The 12,337-nt window shown below is 40.5% G+C and overlaps 1 protein-coding gene across 1 annotated transcript in view; it reads right to left on the reverse strand.

Annotated features, from left to right (window-relative positions):
* Window positions 1-5,408: 5,408 nt before the first annotated feature.
* AP1S3 (adaptor related protein complex 1 subunit sigma 3) overlaps window positions 5,409-12,337 on the reverse strand; it is a 79,000-nt gene continuing 72,071 nt past the window's right edge. Inside the window, exons 4-5 of the mRNA XM_073581144.1 lie at window positions 10,058-10,195; window positions 5,409-6,123 (exon numbers count right to left, since the gene is read on the reverse strand). Coding sequence (XP_073437245.1) covers window positions 6,088-6,123; window positions 10,058-10,195 — 174 coding nt within the window. The 3' untranslated portion in view covers window positions 5,409-6,087. The remainder of the gene's footprint in view (window positions 6,124-10,057; window positions 10,196-12,337) is intronic.

Consider the following 12,337-nt stretch of genomic DNA (forward strand, 5'->3'; position numbering starts at 1 on the left):
GCACGCTAAAAGACGCTTTTTATTGTAAAAATAGTTTTTGCATCACCACATATTGAGAGCTATAATTTTTCCGTATTTTGACCCACCGAGTCATGTGAGGTCTTATTTTTTGTGGGACGAGTTGACGTTTTTATCGGTACCATTTTCGGGCACGTGACATTTTTTGATCGCTTTTTATTCCGATTTTTGGGACGCAGAATGAACAAAAACCAGCGTTTCATGAATTTCTTTTGGGGGAGTGCGTTTACACTGTTCCGCGTGCGGTAAAATTGATAAAGCAGTTTTATTCTTCGGGTCAGTACGGTTACAGTGATACCTCATTTAGGTCGTTTTTTTATGTTTTGTCGGTTTTATGCAATGAAAACTATTTTAGATAAAAAATAATTATTTTTGCATCGCTTTATTCTGTGAGCTATAACTTTTTTATTTTTTCGCTGATGATGCTGTGTGGCGGCTCGTTTTTTGTGGGACAAGATGACGTTTTCAGCGGTACCATGGATATTTATATGCATCTTTTTGATCGCGCGTTATTACACTTTTTGTTTGGCGGTATGATAATAAATCATTTTTTGCTTCGTTTTTTATTTTCATTTTTTAAGGGGTTAACTAACGGGACAGTTTTATAGGGCGGGTCGTTACGGACGCGGCAATACCTAATATGTGTACTTTTGTTTTTTTTTTATTATTTTCAAAAAATGAATTTATTGGGGAATGGTTTTTTTTTTTTTTACTAATTTATTTGCCGATTTTTTTAAAATTATTTTTACACTTTTTTTTATTTTTTTTTTACTTTATTACATAGTCCCAGGTGGGACATCACTGTCCTGTGACAGATCGCTGATCTGTCACATCACAGATCACTGTGACAGATCAGCAATCTGTCACAGGCAGTACAGAAGGCATCCTCGTGCCTGTGCTTTGCAGGCACTGAGAAAGCCAGCTTCCTGCAGGCCCCCGAAGGCCCCCGTCGCCATCTTGGATTCGGGCGCCTGGAGGAAAGGAGCCCCCCGCAGCAGCGCTGCACATTGCGCTGCCGTGGGGGGCTCAGGGAAGCACGGAGGGAGCCCCCTCCCTGCCGATGCTTCCCTTTAACCCCCGGTACACCGCGATCATGTTTGATCGCAGTGTGCAAGGGATTAACGTGTCGGGGCGGTCCGTGACAGCCCCTGACACATTGTGCCGGGTGTCAGCTGTGATAATCAGCTGACACCCGGCCGCGATCAGCGGCGCTCACCACGTGGGCGCCGCTGATCGCTGAGACGTACTATCCCGTCCATGGGCATAGGGGCCCAGGTCCCATGGACGGGATAATACGTCGGATGGCAGGAAGGGGTTAAAGACAAAAAAAGTCCAGGAAGGATGGGAAATCTTGAAAAATGAAATTCTCAAAGCACAGTTGTTAACAATTCCGAAAAGAGGGAAGAATAGGAAGCATTTAAGGAAGCCAGGATGGATGAACACAGAACTTAAGCACATGCTAAAAAGGAAGAAAAAAAGTTTATAAAATGGAAAGAGGGAGGCATATCTAAAGAAGAATATAATGCTGTCTGCAGAACCTGCAGGGCACAAATCAGATTAGCTAAAGCTGACAATGAAGTGAGGCTTGCAAGAGATGTCAAAAGCAATAATAAAGGATTTTGGGGATATGTCAAAAGTAAAAGAAAAGTCAAAGATGCTATAGGATTTTTACAGGATGAAAATGATGAAATGGTAAGACAGGATGTTGAGAAGGCCGAACTTTTAAATTCCTATTTTGCATCTGTTTTCTCTCAGAAAGGAAATGTAACATCAACTGTTCTTCACTGTCCTATTAAGGGAATAGAAGAATCCAGGATATCTATAAACAGAAAGATAGTGAGGAAACACTTAGCTAACCTAAATGAATTCAAGTCTCTAGGTCCAGATGAATTACACCCCAGAGTACTGAAGGAGATAGCAGAAGAAATTTTTGAGCCCCGCTCCATAATCTTTGAAAATTCTTGGAGAACAGGAGAAGTCCCAGAAGACTGGAGAAGAGCAAATGTTGTTCCTATCTTCAAAAAGGGGAAGAAGGTGGACCCAGGCAACTATAGGCTGGTGAGTCTGACTTCTATACCAGGAAAGATCTTTGAACAAATTATTAAACAACATGTATGTCAGTACCTGGATAAGAATGAAGTGATTAAACAGAGTCAGCATGGGTTTGTAACTAATAAGTCATGTCAGACTAACTTAATTTCCTTCTATGACGGAATCACTGATTGGGTGGATCAAGGAAATGCTGTAGATATAGTATATCTTGACTTCAGCAAAGCATTTGACAAAGTATCTCATACAATCCTTATTGAAAAAATGACTAAGTATGGAATGGACAAGGCAACTGTTAGGTGGATTCATAACTGGCTTAGTGATCGGACCCAAAGAGTGGTCGTAAATGGCTGCACATCCAGTTGGAAGAATGTCTCAAGTGGGGTACCACAGGGCTCTGTCCTGGGCCCTGTATTGTTCAACATCTTTATCAATGATTTAGATGAAGGAATTGAGGGTAAACTGATTAAATTTGCTGATGACACAAAGCTAGGAGGGATAGCTAATACTAGAGAAGAGAGAGAGAGGATTCAAAAAGATATAAATAAACTGGAGAAGTGGGCAGCAACTAACAGAATAGTTTTTAACAGGGAAAAATGCAAAGTACTACATCTGGGCAATAAAAATGAAAAAAAGCATATACAGAATGGGAGGAATAGGACTAAGCAACAGCACATGTGAAAAAGACTTGGGTATACTAATAGATCACAGACTGAATATGAGTCAACAGTGTGATGCAGCAGCAAAAAAGGCAAATGCAATTCTAGGATGTATTAACAGAAGCATACAGTCTAGATCATGTTTAGTCATTATTTCCCTCTACTCCTCTTTGGTCAGACCTCATCTGGAATATTGTGTCCAGTTTTGGGCACCGCATTTTAAAAAAGACATCAACAAACTGGAGCAAGTTCAGAAAAGAGCGACCAGAATGGTGACCGGTCTGCAAACCCTGTCTTATGAGGAAAGGTTGCAGGATTTGGGAATGTTTAGTTTGCAAAAGAGAAGACTGAGAGGAGACTTAATAGCTGTCTACAAATATCTAAAGGGCTGTCACATTGTAGAAGGATCAACTTTATTCTCATTTGCACAAGAAAAGACTAGAAGCAATGGGATGAAACTGAATGGGAGGAGACACAGATTAGATATTAGAAAAAACTTTTTGACAGAGTGATCAATGAGTGGAACAAGCTGCCACGAGAAGTGGTGAGTTCTCCTTCAATGGAAGTCTTCAAACAGAGGCTGGACAGACATCTGACTGGGATGATTTAGCGAATCCTGCTTTGAGCAGGGGGTTGGACCAGATGGCCCAGGAGGTCCCTTCCAACTCTACAATTCTATGATTCTATGATTCATTCATTGTAATGAAACAAAAGCAAACAGCCTAAAAAGTGACACATCAATGAAATCTGTGTCTCAGCATTTACAATATGTCCTCAGATTACATAGCAAAAACTGAGCTGAGCTTTGATAAAGATCGCAGCAGTGTTTGAAATGCGTAGCTCGACCTCACGTGTGCCTTGATGTTGTCTAAGAATCATGTTTTTATCGTGACAAAATAAAGGAATTTTTTATGGAAGAGCTGGAACAATTAGTCTTCAAATTTCACATGAATGCGTCCCATCAGGACGGAGTTTGTGCACTTTCTGAAGATCAGTGAGCTGGCTTTTTTCCAGTTGTAAACCCCTAGTTAATATAATGAGAAAACAGTTTTTCATTACAGACATTTTTAATCAAAGAGAGAAGCATTGTCTGTGAAAACATAAGAATTATATATATAAACATTTTCTTATTTATGCTGCTAAGATAACTTGTCACTTTAACTGTGATATAGTTAAAGGGTTTAAGTTAAAAGGGTTGTCCACTACTATGACAACCCATTCTCATTCTGAAAATTTGCTCCAGCTAAAATAAAAACAGCTACACTCACCTCCTGTGCTGGCGCCATTTCAGCGGTGTCAGCACTTGCATTCCGGGGGCTCTTATGAGGTTGTTTTGTCATCCGTGAGCCCTGCACCCAATCAGTGCCAGCTCCACTAGCCCCTTCTTTGGCTTTGGACATACAAGTGCTCAAGAAGTAATGATAGCTGCGGCTGGCCACTCACTTTCTCTTGATTACTTACATGTCTGAAGGCAGGGACAGTGGCGCCAGCATCGAATAGGCGCAGGGCTTGCGTGACACAACAACCTCATGTGAGCCCCGAGAGAGCGAGTGCTGGCACTCTTAAAGCAGTGCCGCCCCGAGAGGTAAATTGGAGCGAACATTCAGAGTGATAAATAAGGGGTTGTCCTAGTAGTGGAGAACTTCTTTAATTTATTCCTTTAATATTAGATTATTCAGTTTGATAGATGGTGAGGGTTACATTTCTATATGTGCTGTTATTTGAACATGCTCCCATCTCCAATCTACACTCCTCACAAAAGAGGTTGCTCCTGTAAAATACCACTCTTGTATTCCAAACATATCCCTAACAGGTCACAAGCTTTACTGATACCAGAGATGAGCAACTCAATTTGCAGAATCCTGCTCCAGTGGACATGTCAGTATACCACCTCTCACCTGCCAGCATCCCCAACTCCTGTGTTGATTAGCCAGCCTGGCGCCATGTCATCTGCACATCACGCCACAATGATGCTGTCCAGCTCTTCTTTTGATTGGCCAGCCTGGTGCCATGTCACCTGCACATCACGCAACAATGATGATCTTCAGCTCTTCTGTTGATTAGCCAGCCTGGCGCCATGTCACCTGCGAATCACACCACAATGATGATCTCCAGCTCTTCTGTTGATTAGCCAGCCTGGCGCCATGTCAACTGCGCATCACACCACAATGATGATCTCCAGCTCTGCTTGATTAGCCAGCCTGGTGCCATGTCACCTGCGCATCACACCACAATGATGATGTTGCACCAAGCCGGCTAACCAAAAAAGAGAATCTGTGAATGTTGGCAGGTAATAGGCAGTATATTGAGATGGCCGCTGTCCTGTGAACCAATTCGATCATTTCCACTATCTACATATCTAGGTTATCATGGATATCAGCCCTTCGGCAATCCAATCTGATATCTAGCATGTAGTTAAACAATAATATATCATACTTGCTGGGACAATCTTCTGAGTTAAAAATGGGAGGTTTTTATTGAAAGTGGGCGTTCCCAAGTGGGTTTTGTGTAGTAACAGGGGTAGGGTTAAAATGTACTGACTTTGCTGATCTAAATTTTGACAAATGGATGCTAATTCCACTGGCAAGTGACAGACAGACGGTATTTAACATTATTTTGTGCTCATAAGAACCCAATAAAAATATATATATATATATATTAAATCTAATGTTGCAAAACGCCTTGATTAAATAACCTTTTCCATTTATTTAGGATATTTGCGTAAATTTCAGGATCTACATTAATATTCGTTATTAATATTCATTAGATCATTCTACACCAAGAAAAAAGAGCTGAGAATCATTTATTGAAACTAGATAGTAGAGTTATTGTCCTTGTTCTTCATGGCAACCAATCAAAGCTCAGCTTTCAATATTTAACCTGCTGTGAAAAAAAGAAAGCTGTACTGTGATTGGTTGTTATGGGCCGCACGGCCAGCTTTACCGCTAGATAGCTTTAATAAATGAGGCCCGATTAGCCCGTTTACACCAAACTTATGAAGAAATATTAACATATAAAAATCATTAACTTAAGTCCTTGCTTTGGTTGGCATTTTCCGGCAGTCATTCTGGTATGAGTCAAAATATACATAAAAAAATATTTTTTTTTCTCCTTTAAAAAGCAAGGTTCCTTTTGCAAACATGTATTCACTTCGTATACGTCTAGGTCCATACAGCTGCAAAGGGTTGAATAAGGTAGTCTTGGTAATCATGTCCCACTTGATTTCATGCTGCCCTGTGGTAGGATGGCAGAAGGACCGCCCCGCGGTGCCCTCTGATCCTTAGTGCAGTTGCCATGTCTTCTGTCCAATACAATACAGAGTCTACTTCTGGACCGGTGGACGGATCTTGGAGTCGCTCTCTTAAAATGTTGGTTTGTTCATGTATTCTTCCATTGTCTAAAAAAAAAAAAAAAAAATGCAAACGCAATCTGAAAATATTGCCACATTATTGCATCATTCACATCACAACTTCTTTTTTTTCTCATATCTTATAGTTCTGTAGATCAGTACTATGTTAGAATAAGTGCGCATTTGGGGTTCAATAGTTTAAAAGGGGTTGCCTGCTTTGGACACTTTCCTTTTGTCCCCAAACTATAACTTGATAATAAGGCTTCTCCTTAGCAAGTGTTCAATTCCCTGCAGCGCATCTGCAGGAGAAATGAATGTAATCAAATGAATGGGCTGTTCAGGTCCTCCAGAACTGCTCCCGCTACTACAGGAGGGTCCTGTACAGGAAACACCTACTCACTCAGAACTGAACATTAGTAAACACAGCAAATCCTATAAAAAAATAAAGACAAGCATGAATGTCAGGATTGCACAGTCCTATGCCTTTTGCTCCTTAAAGGGGTTTTCCTGGGACTAATATAAGGAGGACCGAAACCTGGCACCATTCTGAAAATGAGAAATAATCTGCAGTACTCGGCCCCTGCTGCTAAACAATATACAGTTGTGGCCAAAAGTATTGACACCCCTGCAATTTTGTCAGATAATACTCAGTTTCTTCCTGAAAATGATTGCAAACACAAATTCTTTGGTATTATTATCTTCATTTAATTTGTCTTAAATGAAAAAACTCAAAAAGAATTGTCCTAAAGCCAAATTGGATATAATTCCACACCAAACATAAAAAAGAGGGTGGACAAAAGTATTGGCACTGTTCGAAAAATCATGTGATGCTTCTCTAATTTGTGTAATTAACAGCACCTGTAACTTACCTGTGGCACCTAACAGGTGTTGGCAATAACTAAATCACACTTGCAGCCAGTTGACATGGATTAAAGTTGACTCAACCTCTGTCCTCTGTCCTTGTGTGCACCACATTGAGCATGGAGAAAAGAAAGAAGACCAAAGAACTGTCTGAGGACTTGAGAAACCAAATTGTGAGGAAGCATGAGCAATCTCAAGGCTACAAGTCCATCTCCAAAGACTTGAATGTTCCTGTGTCTACCGTGCGCAGTGTCATCAAGAAGTTTAAAGCCCATGGCACTGTGGCTAACCTCCCTAGATGTGGACAGAAAAGAAAAATTGACAAGAGATTTCAACGCAAGATTGTGCGGATGTTGGATAAAGAACCTCGACTAACATCCAAACAAGTTCAAGCTGCCCTGCAGTCCAAGGGTACAACAGTGTCAACCCGTACTATCCGTCGGTATCTGAATGAAAAGGGACTGTATGGTAGGAGACCCAGGAAGAGCCCACTTCTTACCCCGAGACATAAAAAAGCCAGGCTGGAGTTTGCCAAAACTTACCTGAAAAAGCCTAAAACGTTTTGGAAGAATGTTCTCTGGTCAGATGAGACAAAAGTAGAGCTTTTTGGGCAAAGGCATCAACATAGAGTTTACAGGAGGAAAAAAGAGGCATTCAAAGAAAAGAACATGGTCCCTACAGTCAAACATGGCGGAGGTTCCCTGATGTTTTGGGGTTGCTTTGCTGCCTCTGGCACTGGACTGCTTGACCGTGTGCATGGCATTATGAAGTCAGGAGACTACCAACAAATTTTGCAGCATAATGTAGGGCCCAGTGTGAGAAAGCTGGGTCTCCCTCAGAGGTCATGGGTCTTCCAGCAGGACAATGACCCAAAACACACTTCAAAAAGATCTAGAAAATGGTTTGAGAGAAAGCACTGGAGACTTCTAAGGTGGCCAGCAATGAGTCCAGACCTGAATCCCATAGAACACCTGTGGAGAGAGCTAAAAATGGTTGTGCAACCAAGTATTAGGCTGAGGGTGCCAATACTTTTGTCTGGCCCATTTTTTGAGTTTTGTGTGAAATGATCAATGTTTTGCTTTTTGCTTCATTCTCTTTTGTGTTTTTTCATTTAAGACAAATTAAATGAAGATAATAATACCAAAGAATTTGTGATTGCAATCATTTTCAGGAAGAAACTGAGTATTATCTGACAAAATTGCAAGGGTGTCAATACTTTTGGCCACAACTGTACAGAGCTGCAGTGTTCCACTTGGTTCATCTCTTACAGCTGGCTTTCGTTGTGTGTCTGACACCCACCTATCTCATCTTGAGGACCTACACTACGAATAGGTCATCAAAATAGAAGGGGGTTGTTCCCTTTTAGAAAATTAGTGTCCCAGACTGTTGATTATTATAAAGAAACAAAGAGCTGTACTCTTCCACGGGTCCACCGACCAGTCTCTGCCAATGCTCCAAGTGTCTGGTATTAGCTGTAACTCTAAAAGGTGGGGGGGGGGGGTCGTACGGTCTAAACTGGATGAAGCTTTGAGCTTACTGACTGGCCGCCATATGGTCAACATGACATCAGTGCCACAGCCGAGGCCACACACCGGGAGCATTGGCGAAGACTTGCCGGTGAACTGGAGTGGGAGCCGAGGTGGGACGGGTCATGGCAAAGCCTGCCCAACTAAATCAATGAAAAGTTATGGAGTACTTTATTCTAGTTGTCAGATTTGCCTAATCATTAAAGGGGTATTCCCATCTCCAAGATCCTATCCCCAAATGTAGTAGGAATAATAATAATAATAATAATAATAATAATAATAGCAAATACCTCAAATTAAAAATGTATTACCTTTTTTCTGATTCACTATGTTTCTTTCCACATGTGCAGGATCTTAGGTATCCATGGTTATGACTACTAGCAACTAGCTAACTGTCACTATATTAGTGGTCGTAACCATGGATACCTAAAGTCCTGCACATTAGGAAAGGAGGAGACATAGTGAGTCAGAAAAACTATACTGCATTTCTAATTAAAAGGTATTTGCTAATATGATTATTATTACACCTACTACATATAGTATCTTGGAGATGGGAATAGCCCTTTAAGTGGCAAGTGCCTCTTAATGAATTATGCGCATTTTACACGCCCAGCACAAAGACCGGCGACCTCAATGCCAATCAAGAATCGGCCCCCAAATCTTTTATTTGGTTACCATACTCTCAGAAGACTCACGACATTCTTATTTTTCTGTAGACAGAGCTTTGTGAGTGCTCTTCTATTTATACGCTGAACTTCAGTTTTTACTAGTTCCTTTTTCAGGATCATATGATTTAATGATCACCTTTTATTTTGTTCTTAGTGAGGGTTGAACAAAAAAACAACAATTCTGGCATTGATCTATGCCCCTTGTAATGACAGTCTTATAGTACTTCTAACCTACTGAAGCCCATGTTCCTTAGGAAGTTTCATATAACTTTATTCCTCTATATAATGAGAGCAGCAACTTTTCCACCTTTATGGTCTTTTTCAAGCCTACAAATGCCCTTATATAGTCTTATAGTCGATATGTTCAGAGTGATACATAACTGTTTTCAGAGGGAGCAGTTTCCCTCAAACTCCATTGAATACACGAGAATTTTAAATGTTGGGCATAACCCCTTAATAATGGCAACAGAAGCAAAAAAAATTGTCGGCAAATAAAATACATGATCTATCTCGTCTGCCCTTATACTATTTTTTCTTTTATTTCTACTTATTCATTATTTTCTGACATTGCTTCTCATCCTCCACTGAACGGATTTCATCTTGTGCCTCCTTGTTCTTTAAGTCTCTTACGGAAACACTTTGAACCTTATTTAAACCTGTAAGATATTGAAGGTTTTCCATCATGTCCTCCCTTTCCCTTCTTTACTAAAGGCTATAGAAATTAACGAGGGTGAAACCAGATTAACCCGAGTGCGTGATGTCCAAGCCCAAAATATCCACCAAGATAGGATTACATAGGAAAGATTACAGTCCTTACCACAGGAGTACAGATGGTTGGCGTGTTTTTTAGGGAACATTTTTTTTCTCCATAGCTTTCTTAACATGAGTGTGCAGGTAGTACTTCAAGTAAGCGCAAAAGGAAATTACCTCTTGTAACATATCCGAATCCTCAATGGCCCTCACTACAGACTCTTTGGAGGTCTCCTGAATTTCACCCCCCATGAGAAACTCATCCAGTATGAAGTATGCTTTCTCGAAGTTAAAAATTATGTCCAGCTCACAGACCTAGGAAAGCAGAAGAAAACATACAGCAGTTACACAAATTTTACTTACAGAACTAATTTATTAATGTGGGTTTGCATTTTTACTGTTCACTTGCATCCAAATGTTCCAGCTGCGACTGTTATATCGTTAATTTTGCAATCTGGCTGTAATTTAAAGGGATTATACCTAGATTGCGACTTATCTCCTATCCCAACTAATTGTTAAAGGTAACCTGTCAGCAGGATGGTGCTGAGTAGACAGTGTCAGGTCGGCGCCATTATACTGATCAATGATACCTTGGTTGATTAAATCCATCTTGTGGTTGTTGTGTAATCTTTATTTTCAGTTTTGAGTTAATGATCCCTCACTGACCTGCCCCCTATTTTACATAATTGATTATTCTATACACATTGAAAGAAAAAAATCCCTTTCTGCAGGCAGGAGCTGGCAGTTGCGCCTGCGCGCAGCATGATCGCATCTATAATGTGTATTTAATAATTTTTTTTTATGGTATCCATAAATTTAAAAAAAAAAAAAAAAAAAAAAAAAAAATCAGTCTGAAAATGGTGTCGACCGCGCCTGCGCAGTAGTATCCACTGGAGATCCAATAGCTGCTACTGCGCAGGTGGAGCTGGCGCCATTTTCAGACTGATTTTATTTTTTTTTAATTTATGGTGTCGACTGCGCCTGCGCCGTAGTATCCATTGGAGATCCAATAGCTGCTACTGCGCAGGCGCGGCTGGCGCCATTTTCAGACTGATTTTATTATTTTTTTTATTTATGTATACCATAAATAAAAAAATTTTAAAAAAATAATTAAACACAATGATGTGATCATGTTGCTGCGCAGGTGCCACCACGGGTGCCTGTCTGCAGAAGGTGATTTTCTTTTTTAAATATATATAATATTCTTTATGTAAACTAGGGGGCAGGTCAGTGAGGGATCAGTGACCGGTTAGAAGCCATACAGATGAATACTTAATCAGAGCACCACATGAAGACCCCCCACAGTCCGTCCCCCCACTGAAAATACTGATTAAAACAACAAAAACCATAGGATGGATTTCATCAATCAATCATCAATAATGGCACCAACCTGACACTGTGTGTAGGTCACTCAGCACATCCTTGCTGACAGGTTCCCTTAAGGGTCCCACTACTGATAACAAGAGCACATGGCTCAGCTAGAAATGTCAGTCAAATAGCCTTTAACTAAAGCTGTAATGCACATGTTTGGCTGCCACTTCCTTTACCCCATGACGCAGTATCAAATACATGTACGTCAAAGCTTGGGTGATTGCATGGAGAGAGGGTTCAGCAGCCGAGCCCTGTCCACATGTGGCAGATCCCGGCTATATTACATAGCCACCATCTGTGTTTCATAGCAGAGGTCAAAGCGGAGCTCCAATTGATGCTGTTACTCACTTAAAGAGGTTATACAAGATTTTTTATATTTTTGTATATGGGGCCATAAGAGATGATCTGCAGAGATATAGAGATAAATTGCAGCGAATAATATAACTGACAACCAGCACAGATTCTTGAAAGATAGGTTGTGTCTAACCAACATGTTGGGTTTCTATGAGGAGGCAAGTGCAAATCTGGATGTTGGTATTAAAGCTGATGTGATTTATCTGGACTTTGCAAAGGCATTTGAAACTGTTCCACATAACAGCCTTATACTGAAGCTACAAAGGCAAGGACTGTGGGAAACTATATGCAGATTGGCAAGTAATTGGCTAAATGACAGGAAACAGAGTCATCATAAATGGAGAACAGGAGAAGGACAGGGAATTCTGGTCACAAGTAAAGCTGAGCAGCAGTACTCAATGTCAGACAGCAGTCGCAAAAGCAAACAAGATTTTAGGATGTATAAAAAGAGAAAAAATCCCGTGATCCCAATGTATTATTACCTCTTTATAAATCATTTGTAAGCCCACATCTAGAATATGGGATCCAGTTTTGGCTTCACATTTTAAAAAGGATATTCAGAAGTTAGTCAGTTCAAAGGCGGCAACTATATTATTACAAGGGATGGAACTGGAATACTGTGTCCAGTTCTGGGCACTACATTTTAAAAAAGACATTGAAAAATTGGAGCAAGTTCAGAGAACAGCTACCAGGATGGTGAGCGGACTGCAAAATATGTCCTACGAGGAGCAA

This window comes from Dendrobates tinctorius, unplaced genomic scaffold (assembly GCF_039654945.1).
Source record: "Dendrobates tinctorius isolate UK_male_01 unplaced genomic scaffold, ASM3965494v1 ptg000069l, whole genome shotgun sequence".
In the NCBI taxonomy this organism is placed as follows: Eukaryota; Metazoa; Chordata; class Amphibia; order Anura; family Dendrobatidae; genus Dendrobates; species Dendrobates tinctorius.